The 17,680-nt window shown below is 43.2% G+C and overlaps 1 protein-coding gene across 3 annotated transcripts in view; it reads right to left on the bottom strand.

Annotated features, from left to right (window-relative positions):
• Positions 1 to 15,104, bottom strand: part of DOK5 (docking protein 5) — a 44,218-nt gene extending 29,114 nt beyond the window's left edge. For all 3 annotated transcript variants that reach the window (XM_074920101.1, XM_074920103.1, XM_074920102.1), the window contains exon 1: positions 14,936 to 15,104. In XM_074920101.1, the coding sequence (XP_074776202.1) occupies positions 14,936 to 15,001 (66 nt within the window). In that variant the 5' untranslated portion in view covers positions 15,002 to 15,104. The remainder of the gene's footprint in view (positions 1 to 14,935) is intronic.
• Between the last annotated feature and the right edge of the window lie 2,576 nt (positions 15,105 to 17,680).

The raw sequence follows: 17,680 nt of genomic DNA, 5'->3' as shown, positions 1-17,680 counted from the left end.
ATGGATTACCAGAAAGAACAGCATAGCTGTAAATATATCTAACTTGCACTGAAATGTGTTGAGCATGACTTAAATGGTGCATAGAAATGTAGACTGGTTCACTGGCTTTGTAAAATAAGCTGCAAAGTTGTCCACACGTTGTGTCTGTACAGATATTGCTGCACTTGGCAACAAGACAATTTCACTTTCCCAGAATACCCATTTAATGTGAGTGTGTTATGAGTAAGCGATATTGCATTATTCATTGTGATGAGGTTATAATGACTACATAAATCAAAGTTGGTTTACATCAAGCGATCTTCTTCTCTGGGGGACTAAAGAAAATAATCTAGATTTCTCCTTCCCCTGAGAAAGACATTTGTGGAGAGATAAACCTCGCTCCTTCCCCTCATTCCATATACATCTTCAGAAACAATATTTTACACTAAGAAGTCATCCACAGCTGCTAATAGGGAATGAATCTGTAATCTTGTCTCTGTGTCTGTTCAGAATGCACAATATTGCTCAGTATTGCGAAGTTTTTTCATCAAGTTACAAAATCCAGCTTTGGCACCGGCCAGAACTTGCTATATGACCAGTGCACAAAAAGATGCTCAGCAGATCTTTATGAATCTATACACCTTCTTTTACACTTACTAATGCAAGTCACAACAGATGCCTACTGCTGTAAAATACGAGGCATTTTAATTAGTCTTTCCTCTTCAAAAACTCTTTTCTTCCTACCCCTTCCCTCCCAACTGGAATTGCATCAACCAGAAGTGGGATTTTTGTTAATGGTTCAGGCTCGGAACTCAAAGCCATTCCTCCATCCTTAGTTTAAAACACCAAACAGCTGGAGCCTACAGATGCATTTCTACTTGGCACACTAGGTAAAAGGCAACTTTGCTCTAAATATTTTTTTTTTTTTTGGTCCTTCATGATTACACAGGATTCATTCCACAGACAAGATTTACTTACTGCCCAAACATCCTCAGCAACTGAAGTCTGCTTGCTGTGACCTAGGGCACATTGTCTGATCATGGAAGGGTGGTGAGGAAAATCATCTAAGCACAGACAGTAAAACGGCTCACCCAAGATTACCTAACAATTTAGTAATGGATTCTTTGTTTTATTTCATATCTATACTATGCTCTGTGACAATGGACATTGACAGGGAAACGCAGCATTTTACAGGTTTTGCTTGTAACTGGCATATATTAGTCACTGGTTCAGGCAAAGAGATAAAAGTGTTCAACAAAAATGCTGCTGGCACAGGTCACCTCTGGCGGATTTCAGGATGGAACGGGCTCACTGAAAGACAAAAAAAGATTTATTGATACAGTCCAACCTGGTAGAAGATTTTTTTTTTTTTAATTTTTTAATTTTTAAAGGGACATCCAGGAGCTTAGCAGAGCCCTTTACAGTGAATCACTGCAACCATCAATAAAGTAGTTTAGAAGCAATGTACCCCTTCAAATTGTTGATGCACTCAGCAGCTGAAAGTCTACAGTTCAGAAGTATCTTAATTACAGTTCCTGGCCATATGATGAAGCACATTACCAGTGAAACCTCTCCGACAAACAATATTGGGAGGGCTCTGGAAGGACACTATGGTTCAGTCCAGACAGTGCAGAGAAGCCACCAGACTTGGGGTGACACCTAAAACTGCATTCTGGACCTCAAGGAGAAGGGAAAGGGCTCCAGGAGAGCAGGACACCCAGGAGGTTGGCACCTGGAAGAGAACAGTGACAGCTCCTAATGCCAAATCTCATTAAGAAGATCAGGCTGGGATTTAGGACTTGCTTATCCCACATGAGTACCATAAATGTTCTGCAAAGGAGTAATTTCCGTCCCTTCTCTAGTCAGTGCATGATGCCTTAAATTTGCGTTGGCAAATGCTCCTTACATGCAACTCACAGGAGACTTGTTGGATGAACTAATGTGTAAATAAATTACTTTGTGTAATAAACTACACAGGAGATGTAAGGGATAAGCAGTCATGCCGTTTGATGGGATAGAGGCCAATCCAGAACTTGACTCCATTTTTTAGTTTCTCTAATGTCTGTTTAGAATTTCAGGACCTAAAAGACTTTAACCTCCAGTCTACTCTCCCTACAAAAATGATGAGTTGGATGCAGTATCATTAGAAAGAGAGCATTACCAGAAACAGCCTTCCACTTTCAGGCCCTTCTTTATGGACTCACATCCTTCAAAGTATAGGGTTGCTGGTTTGTTGGCATTTCTTAAAATCATATACAGAAAAGTTTATAATTCTGGGCTGTGTAAGGCCATTAGAGGAGAGTGCCTCCAAGTGCCAAGATGCATTTAGAGCTGAAACCCTCCCTTGCTAGTGACAGTTTAAAAAAAAAAAAAAAAAAAAAAATCAGACTGGAGCTAAGTATCTGATCTGGTTCTTTGAACATCTGCTAAGCTTTATATATGGGCACAGTTAATTCTAGGCATGAAACTGGATAGGAGAAAATCAGGCTAGGACTTTAACTACTGAAAGAAAAAATAGTAAAGGCTTCAATGCACACTAAAAACGGACTCTGTGCAGCCAGCTCATGCTGGCTGAGCTCTACAGAGTGTGGTTGGATGTGCTGTCCTGCTGGGTCAGGCCATTAGTGCGGTCCACTGAATTAACACAATTTAGTACTGTGCTAGATTCACATAACTGCTGAATAATTTAAAATGACTGTGATGAATTATGATTTGGAATTATTCTTTTTTGTCACTAAGTATCTGATTTGGTTACTTTAATTACTTGGGCTATAGGGGGGAAAATGGCATTGATACAGCTCATTAACAGTTCACAGAGCTCACTAATTAGTACATCAGATGCAAAGAGACTGCAGAGCACCCATGAACTAACCCTGGGAAACAGTCGCTCACAGCTCTAACAAGAACACAAGCTCACCTGCTAAAGCATGGTGACGCTCTTCTGAACTCAGCCGTCAGAAGGCAGAGATGGGACTTGCTCCATGTTTGGAGATGAACTGTACTTGCTCACAAACTTCCAGCAACAGGCTTTGTTTCAGCCCCACCAAACATACAGCCATTTCTAAGAGCTGTGTTTCAGAGTTTAACTCGTAATTTTAAGACTATGTGTAATGAGACCAAAAAAAAGGGCAGAAAGTGCACATGAATTAGGCCTTTATCTCAATAAATTCTTCAGTAGTAAGCTGCCAGTATCCAAAGCCAGACACAGGAGAAGGGCTTTAGTTTCTCAGTCTTCAGTCTATGACTTGAACAGTTCAGCGGTACCTGTAGTCACTTGCCCACCTGTTAAATTCAGTTAATGATGCTTGTTATGTTCTGCTTGGAGAGCCAAGGATGACAAGTGCCCTGCAAGCCCATAACTAACAGATGGGTATAACTGCCCATTTCTGGCCTGCTTGTCATTCTTTGACATTCACCAATTAATTTAACCACAAGCTTCAGAAAGCATCACAGGTTGCCTGTAACAAATACATTATCTCCCATCCCTACAGACACCTCAAGTAAGTCTCTTAGTTCATTGTACTGTCCCAACACAAGGTAAACTTTTCTTATTCCTTCCACATTTTTCTTTCAGTCTTGATATCAAAGTTATGCAGTCATAAGTCATTCTCCTAGTCTGTCTGGAGCACAAAATCAAAGTGAATCTGCATGAAGACCAAATAATGCTACCAAGTGAGTCACTGCAAGCTGGACTTCACCAAAATACAGTGCTTAGTTAAGAGTGACAGAATTACAGCCCATTAAATCATAGTAACAAGCACTTCAGCGTTGCCTTACAGGATTGCAGCAAATAATTGAAGTCATTTGCCTAGATTGCTAGATGGACTGATACTCTGTTCAAAGCTGCTGCAGGGAGAAGTCCACAGCAGTCAAAATGCATTTCTCTTCCCAAGCACTTTGGTGCACTGGCTTCAGAGTGATAACCCGCCGTGTGTCCCGAATTACCGGAGGCACGTGCACAAAAGCATCCAAGTCAGAGCAGAGAGCCCATGGGGCCTGTGACCGGTAGATGGGCTCCATCCCGGGTATAAACTGATCTTCCTGCACGCAAGAGCTCCATTGCTCGGCCAGAATTTTTTAAGATACCAAACAGATGAAACATGTCACCAGTTTGTCCGATATTTTAAAAACAAAATTCATTCAGTTATTTTTTTAGTAAAGGTGCCACTGAGGCTGGGGGGAAGGTTTTGTTTGTTTACTGGTGTGGTTTTTTCTTTTGTTTTGGGTTGGGGGGGATGGACTAATACTGATTTAATGAAACACAGATTAAAACGAGAATTTCAAAGCCAGTATTTTCCTAGTAACTTCAGCTTTCCACTGGCTGTTGCAGTCCTCTTGCATTTGCTCAGGCTAATCTACATGTTAGTTCAAATGGACAAACTCAACTTCTGTTAATTTCTCATGTCCCAGCTGTGTAGTACTAATTAAAGAAACAGTTCAAGAGTTCATTCACATTTAGGTAGACTCCATCCTCAAGAAAGTATGACTGCTGCCTAAAAAATGTCTTTGAAAGCTTAGCAGAATACTGTCTCAATTTGCACCACTTCATTTAACAGAGAATAGCCACTTTTACCATAAGCACTGTGCCAAGAGAATGCCACTCAATAGTATGCAGTTAATTCAGTACAATCAGTTTACATCCATCCTCACCGGTATGGAGACGTCAGTGAGAGCAGTAAGAGGAATTTTTCCTTTGCTGACCATAGGGCACTGATAGTTCCCCAGATAAACATTACTTAGTAAGTAAAGGGACAATTTAATCTCCTACATTAACGTTACTGGGAAGAAATACCACTGGTTTTACTGTATTGATATTCTGAAACAAATAATGTTATTTTCTGTAAAGGAGAAAAAACCAAACCACTATTCATTCCAATAGCTTGAACTTTCACTGGTATTTCCGACAGCACTTGATGAAGTCAGACAAGAAGATAATAGGAACAGTCCATCAACTTCCATGGTATACCTAACACTACACAAACATCAAATTAAGATGTCAGTCTCAGGTGCAGACTTTACATCTGTTATTTTCTTTCAAGTGTTTCCACAAACACTGAAAAATGTTAATTTATCACTGATCTAACTGCAGGGCAATGCCCATATACACCAGCAGGAGAATTACCTTCACACTGTGTAATGAACTGACGATGAAAAGGCGTCAAAATCACAAAAGACTAAATTTCACCTGTTCGTAATTGGGTTTTCTTTTTCCTTCACTGCCTTTACAATCATTTCTGGCATACCCTTTCATATGCAGAGCAGCTAGTGCACTCGCCTCCAGAAACCACACAGACCTTTGTCTAACAATGGAAGAGCTGACAGTGAAAATGCAGAAGTGGGACCACAACTAGCAGAAGATGAGGGAAGTGTTTGAGATAAAAGCAGAAGAAAAAGGGTGTTCTGGTCAGTTTGCATTATACCTGTCAAAATGAAAACTCAGCTTTTGGAACAAGATATCAAATGGGTAAGAACCACTTGTTTACTAGTGAACTCAGTTTATGAAAAAAGGAAAATTTGGAATTTCATTGTTTTGCTTCACAAACTAAGCCCATCTTCCACAGAACGTGGAAGGTAATTTACCAGAAAACATATGCTGGAAAGCACAAGAAAAGCTGTTCCTGCTCATAAAAAGGGCCACCATCAAAACAGGAATTTCATACTCCAAATCACAATCTGCATAATCTCCCATCTTCTATCTCTTGAATAAAAACTAAAAGAGATCTTAGACTTGTTTGGGGGGATTTTGGTGGGTTTTTTTGGAACCAAATTAGGCTCGCTTTTGTTTCTCTGCACACAATCCTAAAGGTCTGGTTTGCGTATTTTTAAGATACACAAACCTCCAGATTTCCCAGCTCAGTTTAGAATCATAGTTTGGGCTACAAGTTATATCCAAAACAAACCGAGATGCTGCCACAAAATGAAACTCAGAGAGGAAAACCAGTGTGATGAAAACTGGGGGAACACAGGAAAGATATCAGACCTTTGCTCCTCCATCCTGTTTTCACAAGGCAAAAATTAAGATACTTAATTTTTACTTAAGATACTTAAGAGAAGAAACAAAATGTAATTCTACCATGCAAGTTGCAAAACCTCCTTTTAACTCATCCTGAACAAAGTGCTAAGCACCCTGGTGCTCTAACACATAGACCACGGGAAGTGAGCAGCTCCGAGAGACAAGCACTGCTCACTTCACTCCAACTCAACTTCTTTGCTTCAATTCCAGAGGTAACCCCGTCAAGACACCTACTGACTTGGCCTCAAATCCCGTTAACTTTGTGCCAGAGGAAATCCAAAGGGGACTTGCTCCTGGGCCGACAGACCCAACGCCAGCAGCCAGACGGAGCTGTGTTAGGTCGTGAACAACACGTACTGGTATTCCTCCTCTTATCAGCTCAAGGATAAAAGCTCAAACTTTCTAAGCAATGTCCTGGATCCTATCCCTGCTGCCATTGACAAGTTCCAAGCAGTAAGACATCTTAATATCTGTGAATATGTTCCAACATGTTATCTAACAGTTTTCTAAAAATATGAAGATCCAATGGACTTATTATCTTGCAGGTTGAAGTTGGTACATAAGAAATCTGTTCAATTTTTCTGTCTCAATGCTTCCAGACTGAAAGGAGCTGTATAGGTGAACACAAGAGTTTTATTAATAAAGCTGCTTCAAATTTAGATACAAGCAGACAACTTTTCCTTCTCCTCTCCCTCCCCTCCACCATTACATCATTCTTGTTTCCAGTTTTCACAGCTCATACTCTAAAATCCCCATATTAACTTTCTGGCACGCTTATTCAAGCACCAATCTCTTTAACCATATGGTTCTAGTCCTGCAGATTGTCTCTCCCCCATTTTACCTCTCCTCCCACAGGGTTTCACAGAAACAGTGCTATGCAAAACTTGTAAAAGTACATGTCATTTTAAATGTTCAACACTGATCTTCTCAATGAAGTTTCTACAGGAGTCAGTTTAATTAAAATCAAGAACAGAAAACCCGGAAAGGTTCGTTTCTTTTCAGCTTTTGACAATCAAAAATTTCCCAAGGTTTAAAAGAAAAAAAAAAAAAAAAAAGCTGAAGTAGACAAGTCCAAAACTTTATACAAAGTTTTTCCAAATTTCTAAGCATGAATCAGAAGTTTTCCCATCCAGTCCTAAAACAAGTGTATGCAGTGTTAATGCTATACTGAGGAGCAGGCTATAGAACAAAACTGTTGTATTTTCCCACTTAAACCTAGCATATGGCCACTGTCCAACATGTAAACTCTCAGGCAATATTCAAATACATAAGAGATTAACATCCTCCTAATTTTAGGTGAATGTTTAATATTACTGGTAAAGCATTAATCAAAGTAAGAAGCAGGCACTCCAGAAACCTAAGAATGATTTTTTCATTGAGTTTTTAAATCCAGAAATATTTGAGTACTGTCACATTACTCCATTCAAGCAAGCATTTCCTAGAAACATGCAACTGGTTACAAAGTTGTGAAGAAGTCCCCTCCCTCCTCTCCCACAAACTGAAGGCTAAACTATAACAAATTCCTATTAAAAGGCTGACCAGGAGAGCCCTAGTTCTGCACTGGAGGACACCACTTACACCACATTCTTTCACGCTGACGTGTTTAAGAGTTTCTGGGCTAGTCAGACCCAACATGCAAAGCAAACTGACACGCACAGATCTAATTTCTGTCCTCAACAAGGTTAATACTAAAGAGGGAACAACCAGTCTACTGTTGTAGTTTCAGCAGTCACATCTTTCAGAAGAGACCCAGCTACTGTTACCTAGTAATTTTTACTTCCCCAACTTCACTGTGACCAGGACTTCACCGAATTTGGTTAACCTGGTTCAAATCAGCGTTAAACAGTGTTCAGAACAACAGCACCCACACAAACCTCTTCTGCTGTATGTTAATGCGATCCTTGCACCGGTGAGATTGATGGCATCAACACAGTGGCTTTCAGAAGTACAACTTTGGATTTTTCTCCTTCCCTCCACTCCAAGACATCAGGCCCTACTTAGCAGCCACATTTGCAGTAATATTCAGCACTTGCATAAGGCCACCCTTGTAATGAGAAATGACTTAATCATACCCAAGTTGATTTGAGGAGCTGCAAAAAAATCAAATTATACTGCCTCATCAGTGAGGGCAAGGACATGGAGGAGAAAAGGTTGAATCCCAACCCACACTGCCTCCAGCACAGTCAGGAAAACACCCTGCAAAAGGAGCAGGTGGAGTTGGAAGGAAGAGGTCTGGGCTGAGCTTAGTTCATCTGTAGCTCTTTGAATAAACTCGTTACTAGATGTATGGGGAGAAGTTTCTCCAGCTTTAAGACAGGTGGTGAAAGCCATAATGTAAAACTCCATTCTACATATTTGATCCCAGAAGTTCTGGCCCCATCAGAAGGTAAGGACAGAAACACCCCCCAGGCAGGACGGCAGGAACATGCCAGATGCTGGACAACCCAGTGCTTGCCATGTCTGAGACCCCGGAGGACAACGGCTGAGTGTCCTTAGGAAACTCCCACGGGCAGACACAAGGGGTATAAGAATTGCACTTTTTGGCTTCAGCTGCTAAAACCCCACTAACCCTCACGTTAGGTGCCCAAATCTTTTCCTTGGATGCAGCTCAAATTTCCGTGGAGGACCCACTCTAATAGACAGATGAGGCTGATCATTCCTTGCATAACAAGGAGGTGCCTCCAACAGATGGGGTTACAGACAACCCCAAGAGCAGGCTGTGCAGGCTGCGGATTTAATTAGAAGTGTTGTTAAACAGATATGACTGCAAGAACGGTTCTGTGCCTCGCCTCGTAAGTGCAAAGTGGAAGATACCTCATGAGACAGGATTCTGCAAAAATCTGTTAGCAGCATTTCCTTTGCCAGACAGAGGTACAAGAAACAGATTGCTAGGTAAAAAAATTCCACTTTACCCCTCTCCTCCTCTCCGTGAGGTTTATTATCTGGCAAACAGATATAGAACTCTCTGAAGAGACCTGCATTTTTAGGAACAGACACTTAGCTGTTAGCACAGCTCCATTAAAGTCAATGGATCCTCCCAAATGAGTGTTTTTAATAGCCTGTAATAATTTGATAGTAATACAAACTTGTGGAGCAGAGTCCCAGACCTCCACATGCAGGAAATACCTTCATAAAATAATGGCAATAATAAAATAAATCAGGCTGCCTGTTAATAACGTCTGATTTTGAGAGTTCTGCACATTATTTTTAGTGTTCAGATTGTTTTTCTGGGTTGTAAACATCCAGTGTATCTAGTTAGAAATAGTATACGTTCTAGAAAGATAAATACTTTGTAAGGCTTTTCTAACAAACAACAAACTGCCAGGACTATTTGTTTTAAGTACTTCTGTCATGCAGAAGCAATGATCTGTGCATATTAATTCAGCAACATATGCTGTCCCACACTTTTCTGATTTTAATAACTCTGCCTTTTATAAAGGAAAACACTTCATCCTCTTCTAGAATACAGGTCACCTTAATTTTTATATACAAATTATTTCAGCACTTCTGATTCTGCTTGTGAACATGCTCTTTAGTGTTTTCTTGAATACTTTTTTCTTTAACACTCTTTTTGCTTTATAATGAAACAACTGCACATTCAATTTTTTAGCCATAATTAAGTCCATATTTATTTATATAGGACTATGACATAGACCTCATAATAAAAGTCTTCAGAATAAAGGCATTTTAAGAGTTTTATTAACAAGATAGATAAAGACTGCTTCAGCACGGGGAAGCTTGTGATGAGAGGGAAGAGCACATGAGAGCACAAACTACTATAGATGGCTTCACATCTATTTTTAAGCCTTAAAAATTTAAAAGACGCTGTCCATCCTTGCTGTTGGATTTTTCCTGGAAGATTGTTCAGTAACACAGTCTCCTCACATTGCGTAGGCAGAGCTTTGAGCCACCTTGTACCACAGCAGGTCAAGCATCACAGTACACACAATAAAGCTCACATTTTGATAGACCTGTGATATTAATTACTGAGTTTAAACGCAATCCTACCTGAGAAATGGGGATACGACGGAAATACCTGCACACAAGCCAGATGTTTTTAATGGTTGAACTAGATCTTCAAGGTCTTTTCCAACCCAGATGATTCTGTGATTCTGTGTTCACAGTAGACAAAGCTTGGGAGAAAGAGTACGGTCATATTTGTATCATCTCAAAGTACTCTCAGCAAGGTATTCGACCCCTCCTGGAAAGCAGTTAACATGTGAGTCACCCTAGCCAAACCCTCTATCAGCAAGAGGTTTCCAACCAAGCCAGAGAGAACATTTTTGGAAGCCAACATTTTCTAGTCAATCAAGTATTGTGCAGAGCCAAACCAGTCTCTACAAGGCTTTGCATAGCTGTGAATATGTACAACTCCTTAACAGAGACATCTCTGCTCACCACCAGCACATCTCAGCTGGTCCTTTGAGGCACTTCTGTTTGATCAGCACTATTTTGCTTTTAGCTGCAGACAGCTCAAGGCAGTTGCTGTTCATCGAAGAGATTGTTTCCCTCTGACACTAACAATACTTCATCACTTAATGCAACAAGACACTCCAAACGTGTTACTGGCATACCAGAAGCTAGGGGCTGACAGCTAACCCCATGGCATCTTGCTCCAGCAGTCTCCCATACATCAAGAGGCAGGGACAGACCAGATGCCTGGAAACTCTACAGGGTATTCTGAGGGTATTCCGAGGGCAACAGCATCACCCCCAAAGCCCTGTGTGCTGGAGGACAGCCAGCACCCTCTTGGTGCCACACCATCAGCACTCCCAACACTTCTGCCTGTACCCTGGGGGTACAGGAACACTCCCAACACTGCTGCCTGTACCCCTGAGGGTACAGGAACATCACCTGCCTTCACTTTGAGCCTCCAGCACTTACTTCTGCCTCCACCTTGACAATGGCAGTAGAGGATACCCTTAGAGCAGCTTCTGTGCTCCATAATCCTTGCTCAGATTGAAACGTGGCTTCCAGAAAACCTGAGGTTAGGTGTGGACACAGGAAGGGTAAACTAAGCCACCACAGCAGGGAGTTCAATAAAAGTGTAATTCTGCAACCAACACATAATGCTGGGAGCCTCCCACTCCACAAGGAGAGGTGGGCTGGCTGCACCTCAAAGAAGACTATCAGGTGTCCCTTCCCTTTTAAAGCTCTTCAGGCTCACCAGCATAACAGAGGCATAACAGAGGTCCTCTATTTCAAAGATTTGTTCCTGTTCTGATTTTTGTTATTTGAACACTCAGTTGAACCAGTCCAACCTAAAATAAAAGCTCAAGCATGTTCACAAGCAGTGCACATCCACCCATCCTTAAAATAAAACCACAAGAACCAGCCTTTTCATTAAGGAGAGGAAACATCTCCCTAATAAATTCCCACTCAGAAAGGCCACAACTGTATCACAGAACAAGACATCACTTGAAAATCATAAGCACAAAACCCCCTTTTTAGGTACAGAGGCCATAAAACAACTCCCCAGTTTCATATGTAGATATAAAACAATCAGATGAAAGGTGACTGTGAGTGAAAGCACTCAGCACAGAGTATCTTCTTTCCCAAAACACAGGTCCAGTGGTCACTAGTGGTCACTGATGGAAGCATTGCTCACAAAGCAAAGCTGATTTTTTTGTTAAGGAACTCTGAGAGGTTGTGCTTTTACAGTGTCAGCAGTTTCTAGCACACAACCTCCTCTGTGTCACTGCTAATGACATAACAGAGGGAGACCATTGGCTGAGGGAATTATTTTTCTCCCTATAAGGATGGAAAGAATCGGAAAGAGTATGCTTTCTTCTGAATATATTTGGCTCTGCGGAAGACACATGTGATACAAATGTTGCTATGGAAACTATTCTATTAAATAATATTAAATTAAATTTACATACTTAAAGAGCGCAAAAGCAATCCAGGTACAAAACTAATTAGCTTAAATTCAATCTTGAAATTACAAAGTAGGACCTACCAGAATTGTCTTTTTTTTTAAGAGGTTGGTTTTGAGCAAGATGCTTCTCTGCACCCCTTTCTTTCCAAATGTAGCACCTGCACCCCAGTTATTCAGAAAAGTAATTTCTTGAGATAATTTGTAGATACAAGCTCTGCTCCTAGTTCCCTTGGTGATGGAATTACCATAGCATTACAGAGGAAAAACCCAGGAGCTGAATTCAGTCTGTAAAGACAATGCACTGATTACAGCTGTGCCACCATAATATCGGAATGTATTTTAATAACTCCCACTAACACCTCACCACACCACAGAGTACTGAAATCCTTCTCAATTAAACAGTAGTCCTACATGGGGCTGGAGTAGGCTTATCCTTCCTAATGTTTTCACAGTATGGGAAAGTTCTTTCAAAGTTAGTTATTTTAAGGTCTGAAGTATTTTTTTCCCTTCCCACCTTCAGCTCCTAGGTGTCCAACAGCCCTCTCCAACACAGCTACCAGAAAACAAGCTGTTTGCATCGTTCCTTCCCCTCTGAAGAAGCCAAGCTCATATTAGCCACTAGTAAGACTGGATTCAAGCTCTTGCTAAAGCCAGGCAGCAGCTCCAGGTGATCTGCCAGCTTCAGTACCAGCCATGCACTTACACACCTGCAGCAAGGAGGAAAATGCACAAAGGAGAAAGGACACGTTTTAGCACGGGGCTGCATGCCCAGAGGTGGGTGCTGACAGTTGTCCTGCTATCACAAGCAATGCAAGCTTGTCCTGCATTTAAAGAACCTGGGTTAATCATAATTATCCATTTCTACTTGGGTGTTGTGAATCAGGGCACTGGGCTTTTAAGCACCTTATAGAAAATGCAAGTTATGGGAAGAAATCTGCAGCCATGATTCAACCGTCTGTTGAGACGTCTGGGCCAATACTCTAAACTGAAAACAAGAAGGAAAGAAAAGCATTACTGCTGATGAAACTACTCATTTCCAAACAAATGGAACATCAAGATTTGAATAGGTCACCTCCCCTCATAGCACAGGCCTCTGCCACCAGATCTAAAGCAGCGACAGCCAGATCACAGCAGCCACCACCTTCCCTCCCAACGTTCCCTCCTGATGTCCTCCGCAGCACGGGAAAGCCATCGGGACAGCACGCCCAGAGCCAAGGGCACCTCAGGGCAACAAACTCGGGGCTCTTCATTTTAACAAATCTATGGCCACAGGAACCCTCTGGGACTTCGCTATGGACTTACTCAGAAAAGCACTGTCCAGCACCCCTTTCACACTTTCAGCTGTTGATAAGGACACAAATCTTTGGAATTGGAAAGAAAGAGATCAAATAACATCTGGTCCATTTCCACAGACTCGGTGTCGTTCTCCATCTCTCCGTTTTTGCATTAAGCTGTCAAAGGCAGTTCTACTGAGAGGGCACTGAACACTTCCTCACCACCACCACCCTCAAAGTGTTTTAATAAAGGCAAGGCACAGGCATTAACAGAATTTACATCTATCTCAGAGTTAGATGAGCCTTATTAACGTGCCCATTGGGTTTCACTGTTACAGTATGAAAAGATGTGTCAAAGTTTAATCTTACTCTTCATTTATGCTGGAGCAAACTGAATACTAATACACATTCAGTAATGAAAGGATAATTATGATACACTAATTCTGCCAAATTTACTACAAGTTCTCTCATAATGACGTTATCTCCATCTGTCACAGAATCATGCAGTTCTTCAAGAATGAACTATGCCTGCAAGTCTAGGTACAAGAAAAATAACCTGCTGGAATACTTTAAAATGCTTTCCAGGCTCCAAACAAGTCAGGGAGATGCAAGTTACTAAAATTGTAGAGAAGCCATTGAACGTGGATACGGCAAGAGAATGAAACTGTAATTGTAATGAGACAGCAAAAGCTTTCAGATGACTGCACACACCCCCCCATAATAAATCCTGATGCAAAACTCACGCTAGGAACAATTCAGAATTGCCAACCCATCAGTTCTCAGTAAACACCAGAAATGAGTTCCTTCCCTGTCCCGAGAGGCAGATGTATCAATTAAAACATTTATATACCCGAAGCCTCCCTCCGGTTTGTGTGCCCCTTAAGCCACGCCGGCTCCCCAGGGGAGGCAGGGGCTGGGGAGCACACCAGTCCCATCACGGGAGGGGCTCTGCAGCCTGCTCAGGGCAGCAGCACCAGCAGCCCCTGGACGGCAGGGCCAGACCATGATTTAAGAGAGAATTTGCCAGACCAGGTACTGCGGGGGCTGGCCTGCCACCACTGCCCATCCAGTACCTACCACCGGAACTAGGCACACGCCGTGGGAATAAAAGAACGGCCTTAAAATAAGTTTAAAATTAAGTAAGGAGCTAAAGGGGGCTTCTTGGATTGTCATTTTGGGCAACTCAACGAACTTAAAAGCTCTAAAGATCCCACAAGGTCTTCACCTGTCCCACCAAAGCCCCGGTGTGAAGCAGCCCCCTCCCAGGAACCCCGGGGCTTCAGCAGCTACCGACCGCTCTCAGACCTCACCGCTGCCCGGGGCTGCCCCGCACCGCGGGACGCTCCGTCCCGGGGCACTGGCACCCCCAGCCCGTCCTCCTCGCCGGTGGCCAGAGCCCCCCGCGCTCCCTCCCGCGGCAGCCGCGCAGCTCCGGCCCGAAGTTGGCGGCGGGTGCCCGGCCGCGGGCGCGGCGGCGAGCTGAGCAGGAAGGGCAGAGCCGGGGAGGGCAGCACCCCCACCTCCCAGCCCGAGAGAGAAAAGAGGTTTGTGTAGATATATGTGTAACGTAATGAATATATATATATATATGCGCATTTGGGTGCCTTTATTCTTCTTCTCCCCCTCCCCCCAATTTTTTTCTTTCGTGTCTCCCCAGCGGAGACACCCACAGAGCTCAGTTTGCAAAAAGAGGAAGACAAAGGAGTGGAAGGGGAAAAAAAAAAAAATTAAAGCATAAAAAGCCCAAAGGCAGGTGCCCCTCGGGGAACCCGGGAGGGGCCCAGCACTCACCCCCAGCCGCCTGCTCCTGATGCGCACGTAGCCCTGCTTCACGATGTCGTTGAAATTGGAGGCCATCCTTCCCCGGGAAAGTTGGCGGCGGCCGGCGCCGCTCAGCCCGCCCGCATGGCGCGCAGCAGCCTCGGGAGCCGCGCCCCGCTCCGCGCCGCCCCGCGCAGCGCCCGGGCCCCGCGGCGGGCCGGGCCGGGGGAAGGGCTGCGGCAGCGCCCGCCCCCTCGCACCCCCCGGCCCCCCCGGCGGTTGCGGCCCTCGCTCCACGAAGTCAGGTGTGAGGCGCCAAAGGCTGCGGGGTGCCCCCAGCCCCCCCGCCCGGCTCCGCACCCCGCGCTGCGCCGAGCTCGCCCCAGCCGCAGGTGGGTCGGCGGGGAATAAATAATCAGACCGGCCCCTCGAGCTGAGCGGCGTGGCTCAGACCTGCGGCTTTCCCCAGGAAAGTGGGTTTCCCAGAAAGTCTTTCAGATGCCTGAACGGCTGCCAAGTGGCGCAGCTCCAGAACCTCCCTCGGAAGGCTGGTAACCTGCGCTGTGTCCTCCGGTGCACTTCATGTCGTGGAAATGTCACACGAGCATATGCTGCATTTTCTAGGCAACGTACGGGTGCAGCAAGGAAAGCCTTCGCCTGGCGCTGGGCCCTGGGGTTGCCTCCTGCATCCCCTGAGTTCTCCCTTTCCGAGAGCACCCAAAGGTGCCAAGCGCCCCAGCGAGCCCAGGGGAGAGGGCTCCAGGCGCTCCGCTGGCTCTGCGCGGGTTACCTGCTGGTGACACGCTATAAATACCGTGTCCTGGAAAGAGGGACTGCTCATCTCTCCATAACATCTTTTAATAGCGTTAGAAATATAGGCAGTCTGAGGAGGTCAGCCAGATAGATGACTTTGACTTTGAGAATTATCATGCCATGGAAATTACAAACGGGGCAGCAAAGAGGGAGGCAGAGCAGAGAATCACCACGGAGCATGAAAGGAGAGCGCCTCGCAGCTGGGCCATGTGCGAGTGATGCCCGTCTCTATTTAGTTATTCACTGGCTGCAGAAACTCGCCTATAAAACAACCTGACCCCTTTCTGGTTTAAATATGTAGGTCCCTCATTTTAGGAGCAGCCAGAAATGATGCTGGTTGCTCTGCTGTGGTAACAGCATGATGCTTTCAGCTCTTGCTTGAAGAGGTGATTATGCTTTGCAAGGCTTTACGAAATATTAATTGATGGAGTGGATTACAGAGATAGAGTGTAAGACTCTCTAGCTGAAGGGCTAATTCACTTAGGATGAAGGAGACAAGTCTGCAGCCCTTGCCTCAGATTCTACTTTATTACTTTACACTTCCCTCTCCTTCTCAATGAGCTGTTTTACAGAATGCATAAAATAGAACAGCTTCAGCTAGAAACAACAAAATCTTCCACGCTCATGCACCAAAATACCACAGAAATAAGACAAATATTCTGAGACAAGCCCATCCACTGGGATAATATGACCCTAAATCAACACAGAAGGTGCATATTACAAAGCATTGGTTCCTCTGCAAAATTGCCAAGTAAGGTATTTTTGTTAAATATATTGCAGAGACCCGACAACACTGTTAATACCAGTTCCATAGTACCATTTGTTAGATTTCATTGCTGGTCGAAATCTAGAAAAGTTAAGACACCCAGCCTACTTCATCTTGTATAGAAGTGTGCATTCAGCACAGAAACATATTTCACAATCTCAAGCACCATAAAAATACTAATGCTGGAAGCATCAAGTATATTCTAAACCCAGAAAAAAACAGAGCGCGCTTATTTTGGTTTCAAAGACATTTGTAGCAGGAAACAAATTACAGAGCCACTTTAGATGTCTTTTCAACAAGTTTAGACGTTTCTTCTAATCCCTTCCAGTATCTGTAAACACATACTGCTGATTTCATTACCCACCAGCATATTCTTGCAGGTAAACACATTCCTAAGAGCTTTGCTAAGTAAAGGTGGATTTAAGCCTGTGCTTATTCTTTGATGAATTAGGATATTAGCGTCCACTTACATTTTGACTTTGAACAACATAAATCCCTTACACTTGCTATGGTTCAAAGAGAAAATGCATTTTAATTCCCATGTGTGCAATATGTTCCAAGAATGTGCCAGAAAATCTCATTGTTCAGGTTTTCAGCCCAATACTATCACTAGAAAAAACCACTGGTTTACCAGGTGCTCAATACCGATGCAAATGTGTGCTCTCATTGTTTTGACAGGAGTCCTTCTTTCCTTTCCCTAGGGGTCTATTGACCATTTGCACTCCCTATAAGGAAATGCTGCACATGTTTATCTTTATTCAAAACTGTATGAAACCTTTTTAATAAGCTTTCATTGAAATTGAAATTATTTTCCTTTTAATGACAATGTTCTTGCTATTATTTCTCATGAAGATAAGAGTCAAGGGTCACTTTGAAGTACTAGCCTGCTGTTAATAATTTAAGTGGATTATTGTTATATTCTAATCTCATAATAACTATCATTGTATTGCCCTACAATGAGCTCATTTGCTTTTAGGGCTCTGGAAACAGAAATCACTGTTACACATTTTAACTGAAAATGAAGGTATCAGTTTTTTTCAAAATGCCATACTGACATTTTAAAAAGAAGTTACATTCACCTTGTAATTGCAGCATGTCATCCCCCGTGTCCATGATACTATTTCATCACAGTCTATGGGTGATATTTGACAAACATCTCTGAGACTCACCAAGTTAAAGAATAAGAACACTGTGGA

The sequence above is a fragment of the Athene noctua genome, chromosome 16 (assembly GCF_965140245.1).
Source record: "Athene noctua chromosome 16, bAthNoc1.hap1.1, whole genome shotgun sequence".
Classification (NCBI taxonomy): domain Eukaryota; kingdom Metazoa; phylum Chordata; class Aves; order Strigiformes; family Strigidae; genus Athene; species Athene noctua.
This window is presented reverse-complemented; position numbering and strand designations above follow the sequence as displayed.